Here is a 27,006-nt window from a genome sequence, read left to right on the forward strand (position 1 = left end):
ACTTATGTCAAAACATATTTATACTCCATATATATTCACCTATACCCATACCATTACCTATTTAGTATTCTTGCTAAAAAAAAAAAAAAAAAAAATTAAGCCAAAATCTAATCATAACAGACAAATCCAGCCTGTAAAACATTCTCCAACACAGCTTAATTTACATGGAATCATTTAAACATCAAAATCATCACACACACACACACACACACACACACACTTAAGAGAATCCTGGATTAACAGATCAAGAACACAACCAAATACAATATATAACCCTTGATGTTGATAGAAGGTTAACTTCTCAAAACAAAAGGTTGGGAAGAAAAATTAATCTCAGAAAAGATGACCCCACCCACAAAGAATGTTGCCTGGATTAGGAATGGGAAATATAGTGAAAAATACCCTGAAACCAGGAATGTCTTTGGAACAAGCCTAATTAAGCCCTGGGTTAGTCTAACCCAAAAAATAATGAGTAAGCCTTGACTACACACTGCAGTCCGTGGCTCCCTCATGATCATTAGAGTCGGGAAGTGAGACGCAGGCGAGGCAGAACCCAGGGGATGAGCGCTCTTGGCCTGGCCCCGGCGACACCACTGCAGCGTGGGCCAGCGGAAGCACCATCCAGCCACACGGGGCTGCATCTAAACTCAAAGTTCCTGGTTCTTTCACTGCTTTGCAAATTCTAGGCTTTCCAACAAACCCTGAGAGCAATTTTTAACCTTTCAATGCTAGTGGAGTAAGATCACTTTGACGCATGCACACGAGCCCAAACATGGCTATGCTCCTCTACATATACCACAAGACGAGCACCGGGTAAAGATGAATATTTATTCACTTTACAAAGAGAATGGTATTAAATTGCCATAAACAGTTCCATTTATAGACAAATATAACTGTACATTACACCAGTAGCGGCTCAAACTTGTCTTCCCAAGATGCTTGTGTGGCTCCAGCTCTGTGAGCTGAGCACAGATCTCTGTTCTGCCATTAAGCTTAAAAAGTCCCTCAGAGATAATGGTTTTGTGTTTTACATATTCACAGGTGGTAAAAATAAACCCATCTCCCCAGCCCTCCCTTAGAGTTGAGCTTCCATCTGCATGTTCCCTAGAGAGCACTAAACAAATACTGGCTCATTCTTTTAATTAAAAAAAAAAAAAAAAATTACTGATAATTTGAAAAGGCTTTTGTAGCACACCAAAATACTTATTTATACATACATAAAAAGTCTTGAGTCAGATTTATTATTTTAAAGGTAAACAGATACCCTAACACTGCCAAGAGTGGGTAATGAAAAGGAAGGAAAACATTAAATTACTGAATTATAAAAATATTTTCTTTGGAAAAAAATTCCAACAAGGTTATCATTAATATCTAAAACCAAAGAGAAAAAATAAACAGTTGTTCTTTGATCCATTAGTAATTTAAATAAAAATGAAAACCTCTTCAAAAGCAGCTATAACTGAATTTTTTAAAAAGTTGCAGATAATGAGTACTTCTAAATCTATACACTGATGATTCTTTACAGGCAACTTGCAGTCAAGAAAAATCCTTAATATGGCTAATTCTTTAGTTTTTTAATTACCATAATTTTTTGTGTGTTTTAAAAAAATATTCCACATGACAGCTTAAAAAATAAGTGGCTGTTTGGGGGAAGCACTCCAAATAGTCAACCTGACTCAAATCAGATCACCACCAGTAACAGACAAGCTAGGGATACTGGTATTTAAGTTTTTAAATCCCAACCGTTTTTACTCTCCATCTTTAGTTATCCCTTCATATCTTATGAAAATGTACCAAATTAAAAACGGTTTTTACTAGTGCCGCTTCGTGTCTGGATCTGATGAAAGATACCAACCTGAGATAAGAGCTGACTCCTTCACAAAGTCCAGGTCTTGAAACCCTACATGGGAAATGTCTGTGTCTTCACTTACGTCAATTCTTGCTATAACCAACCATACTGGGATATTATATTATAAAAATATACCATATAGCAGACACTTATGTCAGTACATTGCAGAAAATGTGTCTATTTGCTGTGTAAAGTTTATTAACATTTGAAGGAAACACTCTTATTTACACAGTGAAGTCTGGGGTGCTCAGGACAGCGAGATGGCATGGGAACCACCACGAGGAATCTGGAAATGTGCAACGGTCCTTGGCGCCTGTCCCCGAGACCACCCTTCCCAGGAGAACTCGGCAGCACTGGGGAAGGCGCGCCAGAGGTGACAGCTCCATCAGCTTGTTCTCCGTCCTCATTCTTCTTCACTTTCATTTTCAGGATCTAAGTCAGAATCTCCATTTAATTCTTTCTCACTGGCCACATCCCTGTCCTCCTCCCCGTTCTCCTCATCTTTCTCTTCGGCATCTTCCTCTTCCTCTTCGTTCTCTTCATCAACATCCTCGTCTTTTTCACTTTCTTTCTCTTCCTCATCTTCATCCCAGTTATCCTGGTACGAACAGAGGAAGCACGGAAAGCACTCATTAAGGACTCATTTGTAAGAGTGCAAGGGCATAAAGGCAGATTTATGCACCAGGAAACAAGGTACTCACATCAGAGTCCTTCTCTGCAATTTCATCATCTGACTCCTCTTCAGAAGATTCTGCAAGGGGAAAATCCCAGCCTTAAGTTTGTAATCAACAAGCAGAGGGCAGAGCCCTAACAACTAAACAGATTCCTGAATTTACTTTTAGAAATACTGCATTCAGCTATCATCCACCTAAGCAGTAACATTAATATTCTTATCCGCATAAAAGTTCATTTATTATGTTCTTCCATCAAGATCTCACTGATTAGGACAAAGTACCAAAAACCTAACAAAATCCATCTTAGAAAAACTAAGCCGATGTGGAGAAAAGGGAACCCTTGTGGTAATGTTCGTAGAAATATAAGTTGGCCAATCACTATTGCAAACAGTACGAATGCTCCCCAAGAAATTACAAAGAAAGCTACCAGATGTTCCACCAATTCCACTACTGGGTGTATGTCAAAGGAAACAAAATCAGGATCTCAAAGGGATACACGCACCCCATGTTCACTGCAGTATCACTTACAACAGCCAAGACATGGGAACAACTTAAAAGTCCACCAACGGACTGGACGGATGGTTAAAGAAAATGGGATAACTACATTCAGCCATTACATTCCATTCAGCTATTAAAAAAAGCAAATCCTCCCATCTGTGACAACACGGACTGGCCTTGAGGGCACTGTGTCAGGTGTGTAAGTACTGCATGATCGTATGCAGATGTGCAACCTAAAAACAACAAACCAACAGACAGGTTGCAAGAGGTGTGGGGAGTAGGGGAAATGATGAAAAATCAAAAGATAGAAACTCCCAATTGTAAGAGCAGTCAGTCTTGGGAATTTAATGTACTTAACAATATCATAACTATATATCTGAAAGCTGTTAAGAGATGTGCGCGTGGGTGGCTCAGTGGGTTAAGCCTCTGCCTTTGGCTCAGGTCATGGTCTCAGGGTCTTGGGATTGAGCCCCAACATCGGGCTCTGTGCTCAACGGGGAGCCTGCTTCCCACCCCCACTCTCTGCTGCTCTGCCTACTTGTGATCTCTGTCAAAAAAAATAAATAAAATCTTAAAAAAAAAAAAAGAAAGAAAAGAATCCTCTGAAAGCTGTTAAGAGAGTAAAAGAAGTTCTCTGAGCAACTTTGTGTGGTGATGGCCATTAATTAAACATATACTGGTGATCAGTTCACAATATATATATAGATCATCAAATCGTTAAGTTGTACACCTAAAAAATGTTGTATGTAATTATAATCCAAATTATATCTCAGTAAAACTGGAAACAGAGGTCTAAGTAATAACCTAGGCATGCTTTTACGTCCTTCAATTATGTTTTATTATTTTCTCTATAAAGGTTTTATTTCATTTTTTAGATATTAGGTATATATCTAGGTACTTCATAGCTTTGACTGCTGGTGTGAATGATATCTTTTTTTCCTAATACATTTTCTGACCAGGACACACATCAATAGACACACAATACATTACTGAGACAATAATGCTATTGATTCCTTTCTGCTGATCTTGGTGTCCAGTAAACTTACTTACGTCCTATCTCATTAACTGTAGATTCTCCTACATTTTCTAAGTTGAAAAGGACAACAACTGCCACAGCCAAGGTTCTAGAATTCACTTCTTTCATATAATACTAGGCAGGCTATCCAGAAGCAATAAAAGGTACATTACTGTCTAGTTGCTGACTTTATGGGAATGCTTCTCAACTTTTGTCTGATGAGATTAAGGAAACTCCTTTAAATTTGTAGGTTACTCATATTATCAATAATGAGATACAGACTGAATTTTACTGAATTCTTTTTCTGCATCTATTAATATATATTGTTCTATGTTAATCTGTTTATGGTAATTAAACAGATTTCTTGATGCTAAATCACCTTATAATCTTTAAATAAATTCTACTTGGTAATGACATATTATCCTACTTAAGTACTTCTATAGTATTAACTTGCTACTCAGGATATTTAAAGACATTCTAAAATGACATTCTTAACTGTCCTTATCTGGTTTTGACTCATAAAATGCCTGAACTGTTATATATGACAAAACTGACTTGTTCCTTGAAAGACTGATGAAATTCACCTATAAAAACTCTCTGCCTGGTATCTCTGAGCAAAGGTTTTGATTAAATCAATTCAAAGCCACTGGCTTATTCAAAGTTTGTATTTCTGTTTTTTTTTTTTTTAATTAAAGACTTTATTTATTTATTTGACAGAGAGCGAGCATGAGCAGGGAGAAGGGCAGAGGGAGAGGGAGAAGCCAGGCTCCCCACTGAGCAGAGAGCCTTATGCCAGGGCTCAGTCCCAAGACCCCTGGGATCAGGACCTGAGCCAAAGGCAGATGCGTTTAACCAACTGAGCCACCCAGGTGCCCCTCTAAGTCTTTTGGTCAATCATGTTTCCTAAGATATTATCTCTTATTATCTAGGGTTTTACTGTGCTGGCATAAAAGTTTGTTCATAGTGCTCTCCTACTTAAATCTCTTCCATACCTAGTGCCCTTTCTCATTTAACTGCACGGTATTTGCACCTTCTCTTTTCTTACTGGATCGTATTTTTGCCACAGGCTTGTCCACTTTAATAGAAAATCTGATGTGCCATAGTATGACCTTAGTCATGTTCTACAAAATAAGGTAACAGAACTCAATGTTAAAAAATGAATATTCCAATTCTAGATCTTCAGAAACCTCAAGCCTTACCTTCCTCGTACACCAATTTTGCCTTTTGTGCAGGACAAGTCATTCCCTTTGTTTTTTCAGATGCTGTAACCTGAAACATAACCAAGTATTTTCATGAAGCTGAGTACAAGGTCATCTCAAGTATGTAGCCACTGCTACGCTCCACCTTCCCCAACAGTAAACTTGTCCTCAACCAGTATGATGGATGACCTCAATACGACACAGATCAAATACAGGGCAAAAAACAAACTTGTCAAATGCAAGAATATAGTTACTCTGTAAAAGCTGAAAACCTTTTAAGGTGATCAGAACTTGTTTCCAAAACTGCAACAATATCCTATATTAAGTTATAATATATATAAGTTATTATATATATATGTTTTAATATATGTAAGTTATAAATATCCTGTAACTTGCTATTCATAGTAGCACAGCCATCCTAACTGTAATAACAACTGAAACAGGACAGTGAGAACCTTTGAGGAAAAGCTGAATCACAAGGAAGTTCACTTCCAGTTAAAGACTGGACCCTGATTTATCAATTTCTTGCTGAAACATGGGGCTTTCGCTGTTCAGGTAAACAATCCTTGTTCCTCTCTATTCCTATCACATCCAAAGCTTAGCACAAAACAATCTTGATTTACTCACTTGAGTGATTAGAAGAATAAGCTTTCCATGAAGGTGGGAGAGTTTCTGAAAAGTTTTTACTCTGCTTTCCATTAACTGATACAGTGTTCCCAGCTGGGGTACCAGATCAGGCAACTAGGGGGGAATAAGATTATCACACTATCATGACAAAGTACAGACAACAGACATATATACAAAGTACAGACAACAGACATACAAATCATGCTCAGATACAACCAAGTATCTAGCCACCACACCACAAACATCTGCTTACACCTCCTGTGGCAGTGGCTGCTTGGGACACACCCCAGTAACATCTTCAAAATTTTCACAAGCTGACCTTTAATGTCCTAATGGCAAAAAATTGTGTGCTTTTTAAAATAATGATACAGGCAGGAGGAAGAGGCTTGGGTGGCTCAGTCAGTTAAGCATCTGACTCTTGATCTCAGCTCAGGTCTTGATCTCAGGGTAGAGAGTTCAAGCCCTGAACCTACTTAAAAAAGTAAATAATAAAAAAAAAAATTTAAACAAAATATTGAGAGGTCAATGTAAATTGAAACACTAAATAAAAAATACCATCACCACCTATCTCCGGGCTAAAGAGGGTTTCTTCTGAAACTTACTCTTTGATAGTATCACATGATCTACCTCTACCATAAGCAAGCTAAAGAGAGCTTTGCACAGCTTCCAGAGACCAGAAAACAGAGCGACAGAGTACAAAGCTGACCAGACAGTATTTCAAACATACATCCTGTTAAAGAACTCTCTGAACAATACTTAAGGAAGTAAAGCCTGAAATCTGTCCCTCCAGGGGGACAAAAAAAGAACCCCACTCTTTGCCCTTTAAGTAGCCTTACTTGCCCTCTGACTGCTGACAACTTAGCATAAATAAGAGTTTCATTCAAATGTTAAACTTTAAACAGCAAACACACAAAAATGCATAAAACAAAGTTTAAGGTGATCACATATCAATTGCCATCATCTCATTTTTTATCTGTCCATATTCACACAGTAAGCTCCAGGAACAGGGGGACCACAGTATCTTGTCCATTCCTTAAGCCCTGTGCCTAGCAGTCCCTCAGCTTGGAGAAGGTAAGGACACCTGATAAGGAGGAACCAAAGGAAGATGACCAAAAGAAGATGAAGGAAAAAGCACTGCTCTCTGAGAAGAGAATTCCCACAGGCCATGGAGTCCTCTCCACACCATCCTTCTTTGGTCTACTGTGCCATGACTGTGAACTTTACACAACTGCTACCCCAGCAGTTCACCCTTGGCTCCAGAAGGGATTTCTCTACAAGGCCTTCTAGGGCTCTTTTCACTTCTAAGCAAATGAATGAGGTTATAAAATAAGTGCTGTCCTGTTCACCCCAAGTCCTGATGCTTGTGGGAATCTTCTAGTGCCCATCGCCCACCACTCAGCCATTCCACTTACCACTGCCCTCAATTGATCCCAAGATTCCAAACTTAGGAAACCCCACAGCCACTCTTAGTGTCTTATACCTCCTCTCATTCTAACATCCTGGCAGAGTTCCCCCAGACACAGAAAGAACAAACTGCTGGCCTCAAAGCAGGTTATTCACTTGTTTCCCTTATTTCAAACTCTGAAGGCAAAATGAGCCTGAGACAGAACAAGGGACAGCAAGCAGGCAGAGCTGGGTGAAACTGTGTTAAGAAAGAAGAGCAATTATGAATTTTCTTCAACTATCCATTATAACCTTTTAAAAAAATCTATTAAAAGGTGCTAGGTATTAAAATTAAAGAAAAAGAAAAAAAGGGAACTGTGTAATTTTATTTCTAACTTAAAATGTAATTGATTTAATGAGCAAAGAACCCAATTCATATTATGAAATGTATGTAAATATGTGTATTATAAAATTTATGTTTTCTGGTATTGATTAAAATTTGATGTTTCCTCTCTTCCATTTGTAATAGAGCTGACAGCAGCCCCATAAAATGACAACCATTTAATATTTAATTTCATTTTTACCACAAGCTATCTTCTACTGTCCTGGGACAAGGCAGAACAATGGAAAGGCACATATATTGTAAAAATAATTTTGCTAAACAGGTTATACACATAAAAAAACACCTAAAGGCTAACATGACGGTATGTTACTTTTCTCCTTTCTTTATTTCTCAAAGTTCTCTATAAAAGGTGTATTACTTTTAAAATCCAGGGCAAAAAAAGGGCCAGTTTTCAATAGGCAACGATGATATTATTACACTGCACCTGGGGTAAAATAAAGTCTTTAAAAGCGAGCAACTGATGGTTGAAGGTTGAAGGGCAGGTGGAAGGAGAATGTTTCATTAACACATCAGTTCATAATCCTTATTAAAGCCAAACTATTCAGCAACTACAGTTGAAGACTTACTGTGGATAAGTAGGATGCATGGACCGTTAACACACATTTTAGCCACTGAACCATTAAAACAGCACTGAAAAAAATAAGAAAAATCTAAGTAAATGCATATTCATGATTTCAAAATTAAATACAATGGAGTGATAATATTAGATAAACTCAGACCAAGATCTGTAAATTGTGCCCTGTAAAAAACAACCCTACTAAATAACCACTGACTTTAATGATCTTCTCGTCCCACCGGGAGTCTGAGATCTATGAAACAGAATCATCTCTTGGGGAGGAGGGGAGAGTAACATCAACTGAACCGGACAAGACTCTTCCTCTAAAATAATTCAAGAATAAAGCACATGCTTTACTCCAACTGATACCAAGGCAGTAAACTGGGCTCACCTTACTACATTTTTACACCCATCATCTATTCGCTATCAATAGCATAATAGCATAAATAGCACAGCACAAAGAGCACACATAGCATAAGATTTCCATGCCACATTCAAAGACAAATATAGACCAAGAATGTGGAAGCTGGGCTTAATCAAGGAATTCGTTGGCTTTTCTTTGTGAGCTCCAAACAGGAATGCAGTCTATCCGGGGGAAAACTTGGAAAAGGGGACACCTGGGTGGCTCAGTCGGTTAACATCTGCCTTCGCAGCTCAGGTCATGATCTCAAGATCCTGAGATCCAGTCCTGAGTTGGGCTCCCTGCTTAGCTGGGAGTCTGCTTCTCCCTCTGTACTCCAACACCCCCCCACCCCGCTCATACTCTCTCTCTCAAATAGGTAACATCTTAAAAAAAAAACAAAAACAAAAACCAACTACATACTGTAGCACTGAGAATACTATACTGTCAGCTTAGGATCTCTGAGATACCAACTCCCTATTCAAATACTTAATCATCAAATTATTAACAAAAAAGACTCACAAAACTTCAGTCCTATAAAATATTTCCTTACAGTGTCTCACCAACTACCAGAAGTTTGGGGAGTTGGACAAATGGCAATTTTACATCTGATCAGGGCTAAATCATTACATAAGACTAAATTCATTACAAGACCTGACGATGATGCTAGAAAAACTACACAGGATTTTCCTAAAAGAAAGGGAAAAACTGTACTAAAATCTTAGGAATAAAAGTCATTCAACTTACAGAAGAGGGAAGAGCAGTATCTGACCTTACAGATACACACTCTTAATTAAGAATGTGGAGCTGCCCACTATGTAATTTCAAGCCAAAAACTGTTTTTTTTAAACAATCGCCTCTAAAATATTGATAAAATCAAAGCAATTTAAGTCACCTAAATATCTTACCTATTAGGATGTCCCTGCAATCTCTTTGTAAGCTGAGGGAGGAAAAAACTGTATTAGCAACCGCACTTCAGAGGCAGCCCATATGCACCAATTCCCACCATACACACATCCAGGAGAACAAAGAAAATACAGAAAAAATATTTAAAGGGGCGCCTGGTGGCTCAGTTGATTAAGCACCCAACTCTTGATTTCGGCGCAAGTCATAACAGCGCAGAGTCCTCAAGGTCATCAAATCAAGTCCCAAACTGGGGCTCCGCGCTGGGTAGGGAACCTGCTTAAGATTCTCTCTCCTCCTCCCTCTGCCCCTCTCCCCAAAAAAGACTTAGGAAATCACTATTCCTAAAGGATTCCTAAATTTCCTAATTCCTCAATGTTCAACCAATGTATCATAATCTAGGTACACATTCCCACATGAAGAAAAGTTACCTGATAAAAATCTAGGTTATAATTTATATGAATGAAAATTTAGAACAGGCAAATCCAGGGACAGAAAGTAATCTCTGGTTGCCAGAAACTAGGGGTAAAGGAGAATGGGGAGAAGCTAACTGGTACATGATTTTTTTTGGTGTGACAACAGCACAACCTGTAAATATATGAAAAAATACTGAATTATATACATTTAAACAGAGTATATTTTATGTTATGTGAATTTTATCTCAATAAAAAATACATTAAAAAATGTGGACTAGGTAAATTTTTAGTAGATCTATTATCTACTGTAAATACCTTGCTTGCTTATACACTACAAATCTGCTTCTCTAAACAAGAGATTTTCTCTTTAACTCACAGTGTTAGGACCTTAAAATGAAAAGAGTATTCAGTTACCTCTTGCAACAATGGAATAACAGCATGCAGGGGCATCCTTAATACAGTCCTCTTAATTAGGTTTAAATTCCTAGTTTGAAGTACTTTCTGTGAGAAAATAAAGGAAACATGAAGATAAGCATATGCAGAAGCTAAAGATACTAGAGGAAAAACAGTAAAAAATGATTTTTTATTAATTTAAAATCTATTTAGTCAACATACGATGTATTACTAGTTTCAGGGGAAGAATTCAACGATTCATTAGTTGCCTAAGACACCCAGTGCTCACTCCATCAAGTACCCTCCTTAATGCCCATCACCTGATTACCTCATCCCTCTTCCCACCTCCCCTCCAGAAACCCCAATTTATTTCCCATAGTTAGGAGTCTCTTATGGTTTGTCTCCCTGTTTTTGTCTTATTTATTTATCCCTCCCTCCCCACTATGTTCATCTGTTTTGTTTCTTAAATTCCACACAGGAGTGAAATCATGGTATCTGTCTTTCTCTGATTTATTTCGCTTAACATAATAGCTCTAGTTCCCTTCACGTCATTGAAAATGGCAAGATTTCATTCTTTTTGATAGCTGAGTAATATTCCCGCGTGCGTGTTTGGGTGTACATACACACATCATCTTTATCCATTCATGTTATCAATGGACATTTAGAATTTTGTATTTTGGCTATTGTGGATATTACTGCTAAAAAACATTCGGGTGCCCCTTCAAATCACTATGTTTGCATCCTCTGGATAAATACTTAGTAGTGTAATTGCTGGGTCATAGGGTAATTCTATTTTTAACTTTTGAGGAACCTCTGTACTGTTTTCCAGAGTGGCTGCACCAGCTTGCATTCCCAACAACAGTGTAGGAAGGATCCCCTTTCTCCGCATCCTTGCCAACATCTGTTGTTTTCTGACTTAATTTTAGACATTTTGACAGGTGTGAGGTGATATCTCATTGTGGTTTTGATTTGTACTTCCCTGACGCTGAGTGATGCTGAGCATTTTTTCACATGTCTGTTTTAAAAAACCAAACAATAAACTACCAACTGGATTTTAGGTTGGAGGGACTAACTAGACAATGTTATGTTAATGTCTTTGACTATCAGGAAAGTATCATCTTCAGGAATCAGGACATTTACTTTGATAAATGGGTTACTTTCCTACAGATTCTAATCTTTATGAACAAACTTTTATATAAAATACCTCTAGACACTTAAATACAGTATATGCCACTGTAGAGAAGCTGTCAAACTGTTATTTTATGAAATCAGAGACATATCCATATGAGAACGAGCAAAACACACTAATACCACACTTAGCAACAAATCTTTCAAAACTGACAACTTTTTGATAAAACTTCAAGCCAATCAAAAGATCATATATAATGAGTGCTTGAGTCAAAATCCTGGGAGGGTGCGTCAACTAGACAAACTCAGTCTCCACCGCAGAGGACAAAAAAGGAGAGATGAGTCCTAATCCTGGCAGGCCTTTCCATGTCTCAAACCCCAAATGCTTCATCTATAGGAAAGGATGGGAAATACAAGGCTTTTCAGGTCTCAAAACCTTGATCACCCATTCCTCTTGAATACTTCTATAGATTTATTCTTTCCAAAGGGCTTAATTCCCAGAGTAACTTCCCTGACGATGGGTGCATACGGTTTTGGAGGTGGTTGGTACTACGAAAGTCATGCCTAAGATACAAAGAGTAGAAGTACCAAAGAACAAACAAAATATAGAAACTGCTTTACAGCCTATTTTAACAGTATCCTTTCAGAATTCCCTATGAATTTCATTTGCTTATAAAAATATCTTTACACAAAGCCCTTCTAATAAATCCATCAGGAACTATATAAAAAAACTACCACTGGCATAACTACATAGTTTCTCATGCAAAAGAAATAAAAATTTTTATACATAATCACTGAAGAAATGAGGGATGGAATGTCCTTATTTAACAGTCCCAATTAACCTAAATTTGTATTTTCAAATAATCAGAATACAGGACTCAAAGCAAAATATGTTGATCAGAACTTCTACAGCAATTTGGAAGGTGTGTGACGATACTAAACATTCCTCAAATCACCTCATTTATTGTAACTATTAGTTACCACAAAGTTCTAACAATGTACAGGTTATAGGGAACAATGTGTCTGAACTAGTCTACAAATTAGTGTTTGACGTAAGACATGCCCTTGTTAAGATCCTGAATTTTCGCAGGATGTCCACCAACCCATCAGGTTTCACTGTCTTAACTGGTCAAGTAGGGCAACTGCCCTTCAGGTCAAGGAATACTAACTTGAACCGCTGCTGCGCATTATTTCTGCAAAGCTTAGTTATAAAACAACGTAGCAATGAGGGTTTAAAAAATACATGGTTTATGAAATCTCCTAGTACCCTAAATGCAAAGTGATCATAAAATCTGTTGTCTGAACTGGATATCTGTAACAACAAAAGAAGTCACTAGTAATTACTATATCAAGAAAAAAGGTATAAACCAGAACTATCAAAGGCAAATAAGAGTACTTATAGCCTAGGGCGCTTCGGTAGAGCTGGTTAAGAGTCCAACTCTTGATTTCAGGTCAGGTCATGGTCTCACCGGGTTGTGAGATGGAGCCCTGACAGCATTGGCTCTACACTGGACAGGAAGCCTGCTTAAGATTCTTTCTCTCCTTTTCCCGCCCATCCTCATCTTCCATCTTCCCTCCCTCTCTCTTAAAAAAAAAAAAAAAAGAAAGAGAGAGAACCTATGGCCTAGCTATTCAGAAGTTAAATCAAACTGAAGGGCAGAAGTTTTTAACAACCTCTCAAGAAATTCTTATGCCAACTAACAGGCTCTATGATAATTTTCAAATTTAAAATAAACAAGTAAAAATAAGTTATCCCAAAACAAAGTGAAGTGTTAATGGATACAGAAGTTAACATTAACTTCCGTTGAAAATATATTTAAAAAACAATTCTATAAACCACAGTTGTAACTAGCAAGATACTAAAGGTTTTTTTTTTTTTACAAGTCTACAATATAAATGAAGCATAATAAACCGTACACACTTGAAGTACACTATTTAATCAGTCTGACATAAACATTTGTCCATGAAACTAACACTGTGATAAACATTCCATCACCCTCAAATCTCCTTGGGTCCCTTAACGTTCTATTCCTCCACCCGCACCCTCAGGCAAGCACTGAACTACATATTGGTCTGCATTTCCTAGCACTGTACATAAGTAGAATCACAGAGGGCACACACTCTTTGCCTGGCTTCTTTCTCACAGCATTAAGTGTGAGATTCATCCACGTTGTTGATGTATCAATAATATCTTCCTTACACTGCCAGATAAAGAATTTGCTTATCTGTTCATATGAGGAGGGTCACATGGGTGCTCTCCAGGTTCTGGCTATTAAAAAAATAAAGTTGCTATAAACATTCATGTACCAGGCTTTATATGAATATGTTTCTGATTCTCCCAGGTAAATACGTAGCAGGAAAAAGGCTGGGTCTTAAAGCAGATGAATCCTTAACTTTAAAGAAACTGCCAAATTGTTTCCCAAAGTAGCTGTACCATTTTATTTTCCCAACCAACAAGACAGGAAGTTCCAGTTGCACCACATTCTCACCAACAGATGGAACAGTCTTTTAAATTTTAATCAATCCATACTGGGAATACAGTGTTAGCTCACTGTCATTTTAATTTGCATTTGTGATGACCAGTGATGTATAATAACTTTACATGCACTTACTGGCCATTTGAATTCTTTTATGAAGTATCTGTTCACACCTTTACCAACTGCTTTTTATTTGAGTCTCCTTCTTAAAAGTTTTTTGTATCTTCTGGATATGAATCCTTTGTCTGATGTAGAAATTAAAAATATTCTCCCAGCCTGCAGCTTGCCTTTCCACTCTCTTAACAGTGTTGTTTCTTTTTTTTTTTTTTTTAAAGATTTTATTTATTTATTTGACAGAGAGAAAGATCAGAAGTAGATAGAGAGGCAGGCAGAGAGAGAACGGGAAGCAGGATCCCTGCTGAGCAGAGAGCCTAATGTGGGGCTCGATCCCAGGTCCCTGGGATCATGACCTGAGCTGAAGGCAGAGGCTTTAACCCACTGAGCCACCCAGGTGCCCCAACAGTGTTGTTTCTTTTCTTTTTCTTTTTTTTTTTTTAAGTAACAGAAATTTATTGAGAATTCCTGGGATGGTGGTTTTCACCTCCCCACCTGGAAGGAGGAACCAACACTGCAGGAAATCACTCAGAAATCACAAACACTATCATTTCAAGAGCAAAAGATTTCAACTTTAAGTCCAAATGACCACTTTTTTCCTGAAGCGTGTAATACTTTTTGTGATGCCATCTAAGAAGACTTCATCCGCTAACGTTTGCATAGATTTTATCCTGTTTTCTTCTAGAAGTTTTTTTAGGTTTGGGTTTTACGTTTATCTATTTTCAGTCAACTTTTGTGAAGGGCTGAGATACCTTTTCTTCCATATGGATATATGGTTGGTTCACAACTAATTGTTGGTAAGATTTTACTTTCTCCACTAACTCAACTAAGTACCTTTACTAAAAACCAATAGTGAGTGGTCTATTTCTGGACTCCCAATTTTAGTTCCTTAATCTGTATTTTTTTTCTCACTAATATCAAACTACTTTGATTACTAAAACTTTACCTTGAAATCAAGTAGGCTAAACCCTCCAATTTTACTACTACTGATGCTACAGAAATTTAATTGGGAATGTGCTGAATATACAGATAAATAAGGGGAGAATTCCCCTCATTTTAACAGTACTGAATCTTTCAACACATAAAGGTGGTTTACATCACTATATACTCAATCTTTGTTAATTTCTTATAATTTTTTGTAATTATCAATGTAGAGGGAGAGGCATCTTTTATAGATTTATTCTAACTTTTTGGTACTACTATAAATGGCACAGAAATTATTTAAATAAATTTTTAAAAATCTTAATAATATCTATCTTCTGTAGATGCCATAAATTACATAAATGACTAGGCCTCTCTTCTCTTCTTCTCCTAAGCTATAGACATTTTCTTTGAGTCAAATTTCCACCTTCCTAATGCCACAAAATTTCTTTTTTTTTTTTTTTTCAGATTTTATTTATTTATTTGACAGAGATCACAAGTAGGCAGAGAGGCAGGCAGAGAGAGAGGAGGAAGCAGGCTTCCTGCTGAGCAGAGAGCCCGATGCGGGGATTGATCCCAGGACCCTAGGATCATGACCTGAGCTGAAGGCACAGGCCCAACCCACTGAGCCACCCAGGTGCCCCCTAACGCCACAAATTTAATGTCAAGTTTCCATGCAGGGATTCTTATCCTCACTTCTAGTAGTATGGTGTATCTCTGCCACTGCTCACGTCCTTCATTCTTGTTGTCCTCCGACTAAATTTCATATATCCCCATAAAGTAATTTTTGGGAATGGGGAAGACTGTTTTTAGGAGAAAAAAATATATGCATTTTTTAACCTGTCCCCCTCTCACTTTAAGAGAGATGTACAGAATATGAGTGCATCATCTCTTAGGCTAAAATACTATGGTAAAATCTCCATATTTATTTTTTATAGGATTATTTGAAACTCTTAACTATAACTTTTACAGGTTTTTTCCAGGATTCTAGTTTCCAATTACTTCTACTGAAATAAAACAATATATCACCTATCACCTAAAGATCCTTAATAATGAAAAAGTCTTACGTGTAGAATACTTTACAATTTAAGAAGTGCTTCCATAAAGATCATTTCATTTTTCTTCCAACAACTCTGTGACACCTGATGACACACGGTCACCTTTGAGCCAACTACCAGTGTATAAGAAATATGTCAGAGGAACATGTTAAATGATACCATTTATCAGATTAAATTAAATGACCCAACAAAATGGAGTTTTGTGGGAAGCAAAATCCAGAATGTGAGAATCTCTATAGGGCAAATAACTTAGCTTCTCCAAAAAATCAGCTACAAAAGATAGAAGAGACCTCTCTCCCCCATTCTGTGTGGACTTCACGGAGAAGAAAGCAAACATAAAAACTTAAGTTTATGAGACAATCAGGGAAATGTAAACACACTAACTGGATATTTGACGATTCTGAGAATTACTGTTTATTTGTAGGTGTGATAATGGATTGCGGTTGTTTTCAGAAGGGGTTGTTATTGTGAGAGTTAAACAGAGATGTATTTATGGTTAAAATCAATGTCCCTATGCTTCACTATAACCTGAGGAGGCATGTGGGCAGACAGATGACACAAGGATAGAAATATAAGGCTAGTGTTGATAATTTCTGAAACTGAGTGATGAGTTCATGGGGGTCCACTCTAGTAATTTTTAAATTTTTTGAAATGATTCTTTAAAACAAAAAAATTGGTAGCTAATTTAGTTGTACTACTGAGAAAGGTTTTGTACTACTGAGAAAGGACAGTTAAGGAGATAACGGCAGATAAGTCACATTACATTTTAAAAACATTGTCCATTGTTTTCCATAGCTTATTTTTCACCTAGGTTTCTATGCCATGTTAACCAAAAACCACTTTCCAAATTACATATACTCACAAACTACTTTATAAGTAATTTTAAAAGTAATTTTAGAATGTGCTGATTTCCCTTCTCATTTTGAAAAATCACCTTCCTTAGACACAAATGATATTCCCATTTAGATCAAAATATAAATCAGAAAGACACTATTCATAGGTTACCTGAGTAAAGTAACGTATGAATAAAGTCACATCAATACTAAGTGGCACCATAATATCACTGAATCACTGAGAATATGCACTTAAGAAAATGTAAACTGCTTTAATCTAATCAGGAAATGCTTAAATCCAATTTTTACACTTATTTTTTTCCTACAGACCACTATTAAATTCTAGAGTCTAAGAGGACTAATTAAGTAACTTCATACAAGCAGTCACCAACTTACAAACACAGAAATAATAAATGCCTCCTTTATACAAATTTCTAGTATTTTTAACCTCTAAATACTTCACAACATAACCCCCAACCCTCCTGAATTTTTCCCCCAAACCTCCTACCCATTGCCAAGGTTCCACCTCACCGCCCCCTCTCACGGCCAGGGGGACATAAGTTTCTGGAATCCAGAGTAAAAACTCAGGAACGCATTTTCCTACAGAAAAAAATATAAATTGTGATCTAGAATGCTGAGTATTATAGTTCAGCTACACTATGTTTATAAAGGCTTTTGTCAACTAAAGCCTAAAACCTAATTAACAATTCATAACAGTATTTCTATGAGAAAATGCATTCCAGGTTCAAAATAATTTAATACAATGCCTTTGTAGGTTGGTGACTGTCTGTGTAGTGCCACCAAGTGATAAATGTTTGACTAGACTTACAAAATATTAAATTCAAAACAGCTACATCACGTGACTATCACTCTAAGTATGCTATGTCAATCACTTTTTAAGAAAAATTAACTGTGTTAATTCATTTTTAAAACTGCCAGAATACTTACATTTAGCATTTCGAAATCATTACTTTCTAAACCCTGTGTGAGAAGAACTGGAAAGCTATTTGTCTGTGGAAGGTCATCCTTTTCTTTCTTTGTATCTATATCCAGTGCTCCCAAGCGCTCTTCAATGCTAATCTGCGGAACAGAAACGATCTATTAATGTTAAACCAGACAAGGCCTAAAGTTGTTTAGTCAAGGGGTAACTGGGTAGTTCCCATATCGGTGATTCCCAATCCAAGTTTCCAGATTCTAGTGAGAAAAACAACTGCCAAAGAAACCATGATTTAAAAACGTAATTCATAAACACAGCTATATAAGATTCAAAAAAGGCAAGCACCTGGCATCTATTACTAAAACACAAGAAAAGACATATTATGGAAAAAGCTTTGTCATCAGCCTCAGATCTGCAAAAAGGAAACAAGGATTATCAAAAGGAAATTAAAAATAAAGACAACTATGTTGTTTTATTAGTCAGTTCCAAATGGTGACTTATTTTCTAGAAGATGCTCTACTACAACTAAGTTTCCTTCATAAATACCTAAAATTTAAGTGTAAGTAAACATGATTCAATTTGCTACACAAAAACTCAATTGTAGGGGTGCCAGGGTGGCGAAGTCAGTTAAGCATCTGACATTTGGTTTCAGCTCAGGTGCTGATCTCAGGGTCGTGAGACTGAGCCCAGCATCAGACTCTGCACTCAGTGCAGGCCACTTAAGACTCTCTCTCCCTCTCCCTCTACCCCTTCTCTGCCACCCCATGCGCACATGCATGTGTGGGCTCTTTAATAATTAAAATCTTAAAAAAAAAACCTCAATTGTAGAGAACTGATCTCTTATTAAAACAAAATAACCATGTTCTGCCAGCCTCTTAGATTAAAATACAAATATTCTACAACTACCAAACCAGATAGGCTTTGGCAAAGGTTCCTATTTGGGTTATCTTATCAAAAAAAGCAGGAGGAAATTAAAGAATTGGATCTAGGCCAAGCTAAAAAAGTTGGCACATTATTTTTAAATATAGGTATCATGCTATTTAGAAATAATTTTTAGGAATAGCTATTCAGCCCAAACCCCCCAGCCAATAAAGACATTTAAAACTGCATAAAGAGGGCGCCTGGGTGGCTCAGTGGGTTAAGCCGCTGCCTTCGGCTCGGGTCATGATCTCAGGGTCCTGGGATCGAGTCCCGCATCGGGCTCTCTGCTCGGCAGGGAGCCTGCTTCCTCCTCTCTCTCTCTCTGCCTGCCTCTCTGCCTACTTGTGATCTCTCTCTGTCAAATAAATAAATAAAATCTTTAAATAAATAAATAAATAAATAAAACTGCATAAAGAAATAGAACACTCTTTCTCTAAAGATAGAACAGTTAAAGCTCTAGATCATCTAGGGTGACACACATGAAGGGCTGCAGAGCAAGTACAGTAACCACAGGAAGGAAGGTTTAGGGAGTTGAGAAAAATAAAATTTATATGCACTTTAAGAGGTTATAATGACCACTTCTAAAGACCAACTATCACTAAACTAGCCAGGATTGCTCAGACAGCCAAGAGAAGAGGCATCACTGATAGTCAGCAACATGCGAAACCCAATGGAAATCATCACAGCAAGTCCTGGCTCCATGTATTCAATTATGAGGTCAAGCTGACCACTGACAATGGCCAAACAGCACCCTCTGTAGTTAGTGCAAGTCTGTCTTCTCCCTTAGCCTTAGAAGCGACCAAGTAAACGTCTCAGAGGCTACAATCTGGAACTTCTGAACCTATGCTGCTGGGGATGAGAAAGAGGGTAACAGCAGCAATCTCAGTGAGTTCCTGAAGTTCCAAGTCTGGTTCTATCCAATATATCTGCTAGAGTCTCACAAGTTATCTTAAATTTCAAACTCAAAAATTGTAAAAGTGATTGCATTACCTCATTTTCCCCCAATTTCCTCTTGCTCTCTACTTCCTCAATTTGTGGAGGAGCAGGCTTGATAGCTGCATGATGACCAGGTAACCCTGGCACCAGAACTTTTGCTTCAGAATTCACCACTGGTGTTCTCACCTGTTGAACACGAACAGCGGGGGTATGACCAACAAAATGTCTTAGTCCTGGCAAAATTGAGCCCCAATGAGAAAACAGCATCTAAAAGGTTTTTCTACTGGAAAAATCTAATATAACTCAGTATGTTATGAATTAAAGATAAATTTTAACTGAATGTTGGCAAGTAAGTTTTTAAACTATAATCTGAAAGTTCATAATTTTAAAGTTTTCAATACCAAGTAAGAGTATAAACCAGGAACATTTACAGATTACAGATTACTTAAAAATGTTAGAGTGAAGTTGTACGTTTTATGACCACCTCCAGGAATCCAGCTAGGCCAGAAATGCTCAGACAGCCAAGAGAAAAGTGTCATCTCTGGAATTCAGCCAGAAGCGAAACCATATATGGATGTCATCATAGCATGTCTTGGCTTTCCTTTTCTCATTAAACTGCCAAACATATGAAATCTACATGTAGATACCATGTTATATTCAAAATAAAGTATCAAGATAATCATCTTATACAGTGTTCAATTCCAGATCCCTAATTCTAGGCTTTATTCCACCCTTAAATATAAGATTCCTCTCAAAACTATGCTCCTTTAAATAGTGACATCAGTAAAATAATTTATTGATAAAGGTGATATTTATTTAATGATCACACATGGGGGGAGGGGCTAACTCCAAAGCCTTAAACTTCTACTTGTTGTCTATTCATTCATGTATGTATTCAATGTATCAAGAGCACAGAAACAAAGTGATTTTATAATCTCATTACCCAAAAAACGATTCCCACCAATTTGTCAAGATTATAAAGAGGATATTAAAGAGTCTAAACATAATGTTATATTATAATTCAATTTACCCAAATCTCTTTTTTCTCAACTTCTAATATGAAATGCACTCACCTTTGTTACGGCTGTTTCTACTTTGGGGGCCCAGCAGTTTGAAATATCTCTTACTAAACACATATGAGATTCTTTGGAATTTAAAGCCTGGGAATATAATTTTAAAGGGGGGAGGTGACAAGGAAGAAAAAAAAAAAAGGAATGTCAAACAAAGCAACTGGAAATAACATGAAAAGCAAATTCCTACTCGTCCATTTTTATAAAAATACAAGAAAGTGCAGAAAGGTTCCCCAAAGCTTTTTCCCCAAAACTGAGCCACTCAGACTGATCACCATTCAGACTGATGATGGCAGCAGAGAAAAGTGGAAAAACTCTGAAGATATTAAGCATAATGTATACTTTCTTCAGTTATGAGCTGCTCAAATTTTTCACATGTATAGCTTTAAAAGATCAACAGGCTTTTAAAATGTAGCACATTTTAGGGGTGCCTGGTGGCTCAGTTTGGCTCAAGTCATGATCCTGGGGTCCTGGGATCAAGCCCCGTACTGAGCTCCCTGCTCAGTGGGGAGCCTGCTTCTCCCTCTCACTCTGCTGCTCTGCCTCCTATGCTCTCTCTCACTCTGTCAAATAAATAAATAAATAAAGTCTTTAAAAAAAAAAAAAAAAAAAAAAAGGTAACAGATTTTAAAGAAAACATTCCCATCTGTCACCCTTGTAAAGAACAATCTAGGCTACAGTATGCCTGGGTGGCTCAGGCGGTTAAAGCCTCTGCCTTCAGCTCGGGTCATGATCTCAGGGTCCTAGGATCGAGCCCCGCATAGGCCTCTCTGCTCGGTGTGGAGCCTACTTTCCCCTCGCTCTCTGCCTGCCTTTGATCTCTGTCAAATAAATAAGTAAAATCTTTAAAAAAAAAAAAAAAGCAGTCTAGGCTAAAAAAGAATGGCCCTACCCTAAAACTTCCTACTGCTATATTTTTCACAAGCAAGTCAAACACACCACTGCTAAAGAGCCAAAATGCTCCAGGGTGGACCTCTACATCCTGATGTGGTACTAAACGAGGGACAATCAGACACAGCAAAGTACATGATACCCATACCCCTGAGGCTTTAAGGTTATACGTAATTCTCTATAACCATATAACAAATCCATACCCGGAAGGACACAGAACAAGCAGAAAACAATGGCTTTATGGGCAGAGGAGGCTTAGGGAATCCACATAAGACAAGAGGACTTGGGTGTACAGCTTAACAAGCCTGTCTCCTTTTTCTATTAAACCATAACTATGTGTTAAATTTTCAAAACACGAATAGTTTAACTCAACAAGAGCTTAAATTTCAGTTTTACTTAAATGCAAGTTTAAATTAAACTCAACAGGGGTTTGCCTGGGCATGTACTATTCCACTCATCATCTCCCAGAGAACCTTACTGAGTAAAAGCAGTACAAACACAAGCTGAAGAAATCACTTATTGGACATGCTCAAACTCACTGGAAGTCTTCAAAGAAAATTTCTGTAATCAAAAAGTTAAGTGACTAAAATAACCCATTACATTTCCACAGAGAAAATTCAATGAGTACTGTTACTAAGGGCTCTTTCATTAAGATTTAGCTTTTGGGTAACCGGGCAAAATCCATTCATACCTATGCTGATCAGAGTACTTGCCACTAGGGATGTGGAGCTACTGAGCACTTGAAATGTGGCTATTCCAAACTGAAATGTGCTTGTAAGTGAAAATATACACCAAATATCAAAGACATAATATCAAATAAAGGAGAGAAATAAAATATCTCAAATAATTTTTCATACTGACTCAGGATTAAAATATTTTGGATACACTGGGCTAAGTAAAATTAAATACATAGCTCTCACAAACTAAAATAAACTACTCAATGAAAGGTCCTTCAGTTATGGGAAAATACATGACTTCTTTTTAAGGATTCCAATAAGCAGACCAATGAATCATTTTGAAATCATTTTTTTCCCATGGCCTTGCTGATGCTACATTGCTCTACGCCAGAGTAGCATTTACGTACCACTCGCTCAATGACGGGCTGAAACCAATTGCCATATACAAGCAACAGTGACATTTTGTCTGAGCAAAAACCAGCTGCTAGAATAGGGATGGGTTTTGGTGTTGATTTCTTGCCTTTCCCAGGTGTTGCTATCTGAATTGTGCAGTTTGATGTCAAAGGCTTTTTGCAGTATCTACAAGTGAAAAAAAATTAATTAGAAAATTTGAAGTAACACCTCACAAGAATGCTTTGAAGTTGGCATCAAGTCAGGAAATGTAACCTTCCTGTGGCCTCCACACTATAACCGTGACCAGGGTCGCAACAGCAGCAGTGTTGCTGTCAAGACCTCACTATCAATATCCGCCTGGAGACAACGTACCCTTCTATCCCACTGTCAAGCCCCAAAAGAGGCCCAAGCTCCAAGTGCTCTCTTGCTGTCTTGAGCTTGAACCCTAGATGACTCTCTACATGTGTTCCAATCAGCCCCATCCCCAATTGTTTCCAACCCCCAAAAGCCTCACTATGATCTCTGCAATACAGTTCGAGGAGCAAAATTATCAGCAAAGCATAATCAACAGAATCTCATCCTCAATTTCTTCTCTAAGGGTTTTCTTCACCTTCTCACTCTACGCTATCTCATCAGGGCAGATCTCCCAAGTTGCAGCTGTTTTCCCTCCATACTCTTTGTGTCAGAAACCTTAGACATGATTTAAGTGTGTTCCTTGTTCTTCATGAATATTTTAAGACAAGCAGTCTCCCTCTTTCACCTCTATAACCTTGGAAAGTGTCACCAGATACCAGCTATCCCCCTCTCCTGCTGTCATCCAGTGATTTCTGGGTTACTCCCCCCCTTATTTCTGAGATTCTGGTGGCTCCACTGTCATTCTGTCCAACATTTTAAGTGGTCTCCATATCCATCACACAGGTTGATTATCTTTCTGACATACTATCCTCCCAGTTCCGAACCCTTCCCACCTCCAACAACCATGGCCACTCACACCATACACATCTTATCACCAGTAAGTACACCGCACTATCCCGATCTTTCCAACTCACTCCCCTTAGTTTTCCGGACTCCACAATCATCTCTATCCAGGACTTCTGGCCTCCGTTTTGGCCTTTGATCCCTCTGTTGTCTATTCTCAACACATCAGACAGAATGACTTAAGCCTTAATGCCTTAACACTTAGGTTAAACCTCTTCAATCTTCTGCATAAAAGCAACGGCTTACTACTATTGCCCAAGTCCTCACCGCAGACTACTTCTGGGCCCAAGTATATATTCCACATACACATAACTATGTAATTAAAGGCCTCAAGTGTTACACACAAACTGTTCACAGTAACCTCTACAGAGCAGAAATCAATGGAGGGAGAATTAGGCTTTATAATCAACTGCCTATACAACCAAATGTTTTAAAATAATGTTTTATGCTTTTGTAACTATTTTATATTTAAATAAATTGCTACACTAGGATTGTAAAAGAAGGATACCAACTTCACAAAAAGTTGAAACCATTTTAAAATTTACATGACTGAGTCTTAGATCATGTTTATAAAGTATAGCAAAGATTGGAAAACTTTCTATAGAGAGCAGATATTTTAATTTTGGAGGGCCACATATGGTCAGACTGATTTCACCCACAGATCAAAATTTACTGAGCCTTGGTCTATGACTATGACACATCCCAACCACAACATTCCCTTCTATTCACCAAAACACTAGCATTACCGTGCTTCACTGATCCACATATGTATTATCAAAGTTAGAAACTAAGGTCTTACCAAGATCACAAGCTAAGTTTTCCAAATGAACCACTTTCTTTTTAAAATATATTATTAGAACGGCCAACATTTACGAAAGCATGTATTGTAAAACTACTTTACTAACCACAAATATGAAGAAATGGTCTATGACTCCAAAAACTCGAGCTCTTACTGGGAATGTATGTACTCATACGAATAAAGAATAATGCTTTCAAAATAATCTAACTGAAAAGGAATGTAATGCAAAAAATATTGAGGTGGGAATAAAAAGGAGTAACAAATTAGGAAAAGAAAATAAACTTGACTTGAGAAATTTCTTACCCATTTAGTATGTGTTCAAAAAGATGAACTTGACCATCTCTGCAAACAACAGCTAACTTGACAGGCTAAAAGAAAAATTTAACTGATTACTCTAATGGATTAATATACTTCAACCTACTCTAATGGATAACTGCTTTAGAAACTTAACCAAACTTCAACTATTCTTCCCCCCCTCCTTTAAATAACCAAAGAGAAAGTTAGAACACCAAGGTTGCATAACCCCTGCATTTAAAAATCATACTGTCATCAAAATGACAACTGGAGCTGTTATTGTAAAGCTTAGAAATAAAAGTTTAGGGAAAGAAGAGAACAGCCTGCAAGTCAGAGGAGCAAAGTCACTCTACCAAGTGCGGAGACTGACAAAAGGGACCTGGCAGGTCCTGCACAGCAGAGCAGTCAGGATTGCTGAAAATGCTTCTGCACGCTGACCCCTCCGAGGGGTCTAAACACTCATTCTGGACAGTCTAAGATTTTTGTTCTATTTTCTTCTCCCTCCCTCGCGTCCCCTTCTTTCCCAAATCATTAAATCATCAAAACACTAATTTTATAGTAATACAATTTGTGAAATCCAAAAAACAAATTCTCAAAAATCAAGTCATTTACCTCTTCCTTATTTTCTGACAAAGTCAGATCAATATAGACAGGTTCGTCTGTAACTGTAAAAGACATCACTGCATTCTTTTCTTTGTTTTCTGACCGGACCTGCCTAGATAACAAAACCAATGATTAGATAAAAAGAAATTAAAAAAAAAAAAAAAAAAAAAAAGATGAGCACCTATTGGATTCGCCACAGCTTTTGCATCTTCAAAGCCAAGTAAGGGGACTACAGATCAAACTTAGTGACCCATCTGTGTCACCGCCATTTAACATGGCTGTAGGGAAAAGAAAAAGCACTCATGCATTTATGCAGATTTAAGCAATGAGTAATGTTCTCTATTCTTTTTCATGAATCTATTTGCCTATCTTGATGCCAATACCATACTATATCCTTTATTGTAGCTTGTTAAGTCAGGAAATCAGGCAATGTGAGCCCTCTAACTTTTTTCTGCTTTTTCAATGTTGTTTTGGTTCCTCTAGGTTCTTTGCATTTACATCTGAGTTTTAAAATTAGACTGTCAATGTCTACAAGAGTCTTCTAGGATTTTGACTGTTCACATTGAATCTATAGATTAATCTGAGAATTTATATCATAGCACACAAAGAGTCCAGAAAGAGACCCACAAATATATTTACCCAAATGATCCTCACTATTTATTGATTCCTTGTTTGAGAATTTGTCTACTTGCTAAAATTTATTTGTAAACCCCCAAAGCAGTATTTGTGGATCTTCCAAGGTCTTTAACAGGTATGTTCAGAGCAGTGAAATTAAGAGTTGCCAACAATGTTAAGCAAGGCTATATGCTCTTATTTCAGCTCTCATAATATATAGTAGTAAGTATTAAGTATTATAAGTATTACTTAAAATACTTACAAGATTCTTTCTAATGCCACTTTTTTTGCTTTTATGTTTTTTGTTGATTTCACTGTTTAAAACATCCCCCAAGTATAGTGCTGAAGTGCTGTCTAGTGTACTTAAGAGAAAAAAGCTGATATTCCTTATGGAAAACAGCTAGGTAAACTCTGCTCTGACATGAATTAATGAACTATGATATATAGATATATATATATAGATGTATAACTATATACCCATACTATAATATACATATACACAACACAATAATTGTTATATATATAAATATATATATAATTTATAATAATTTTATATATAAAATTATTGTGTTGTGTATATGTATATTATAGTATGGGTATATAGTTATACACAGCAAATTGTGTGTGTGTGGGTGGGTGGGTGTATAAAATGAAGTATTTTTAAACAGAAACACATAAAACAAGGTTACATATTGATTAGATGACAAAGATGTGACCAACGCTTACAGAAACCTAACCCTGTTATTTCCCAGATGAATAAATAGTTCAGTATCACCAACTCAGTACTCATGAGGATTTTATACAACATAACTACTGCAAATAATGAAGACTGTATGTGAATACCCATGTATATATGCAAAACCAGTTCACTGTAAATAGTCTTTTCAAAAAATGGTACTGGGACCACTGGATAGTTTCAATACCAAAACACATTTCCTTTCATTCCTTGGGAATGCAAACTTGTGCAGCCATACTGGAAAACAGCATGCAGGTCCCTCAAAAAGTGATCCCAGCAATCGCACTATAAGGTATTTACCCAAAGAAT

At 37.2% G+C, this 27,006-nt stretch overlaps 1 protein-coding gene and 2 non-coding genes across 3 annotated transcripts in view; all 3 read right to left on the reverse strand.

Annotated features, from left to right (window-relative positions):
* Positions 1 to 811: 811 nt before the first annotated feature.
* WDR43 (WD repeat domain 43) overlaps positions 812 to 27,006 on the reverse strand; it is a 46,814-nt gene continuing 20,619 nt past the window's right edge. The window contains exons 6-18 of the mRNA XM_059188724.1: positions 25,356 to 25,458; positions 24,753 to 24,817; positions 22,687 to 22,858; positions 20,715 to 20,801; positions 19,696 to 19,827; positions 17,796 to 17,927; positions 10,338 to 10,424; positions 9,513 to 9,544; positions 8,215 to 8,278; positions 5,863 to 5,976; positions 5,236 to 5,305; positions 2,551 to 2,600; positions 812 to 2,447 (exon numbers count right to left, since the gene is read on the reverse strand). Of these exons, the coding sequence (XP_059044707.1) occupies positions 2,253 to 2,447; positions 2,551 to 2,600; positions 5,236 to 5,305; positions 5,863 to 5,976; positions 8,215 to 8,278; positions 9,513 to 9,544; positions 10,338 to 10,424; positions 17,796 to 17,927; positions 19,696 to 19,827; positions 20,715 to 20,801; positions 22,687 to 22,858; positions 24,753 to 24,817; positions 25,356 to 25,458 (1,303 nt within the window). The 3' untranslated portion in view covers positions 812 to 2,252. The remainder of the gene's footprint in view (positions 2,448 to 2,550; positions 2,601 to 5,235; positions 5,306 to 5,862; positions 5,977 to 8,214; positions 8,279 to 9,512; positions 9,545 to 10,337; positions 10,425 to 17,795; positions 17,928 to 19,695; positions 19,828 to 20,714; positions 20,802 to 22,686; positions 22,859 to 24,752; positions 24,818 to 25,355; positions 25,459 to 27,006) is intronic.
* Positions 19,319 to 19,394, reverse strand: LOC131808736 (small nucleolar RNA SNORD53/SNORD92). Its single transcript, XR_009344935.1, has one exon. It is a non-coding gene; the product is annotated as a small nucleolar RNA SNORD53/SNORD92 (small nucleolar RNA).
* On the reverse strand, positions 20,151 to 20,230 carry LOC131808735 (small nucleolar RNA SNORD53/SNORD92). The gene has a single exon (XR_009344933.1). It is a non-coding gene; the product is annotated as a small nucleolar RNA SNORD53/SNORD92 (small nucleolar RNA).

The sequence above is a fragment of the Mustela lutreola genome, chromosome 9, assembly GCF_030435805.1.
Source record: "Mustela lutreola isolate mMusLut2 chromosome 9, mMusLut2.pri, whole genome shotgun sequence".
Classification (NCBI taxonomy): domain Eukaryota; kingdom Metazoa; phylum Chordata; class Mammalia; order Carnivora; family Mustelidae; genus Mustela; species Mustela lutreola.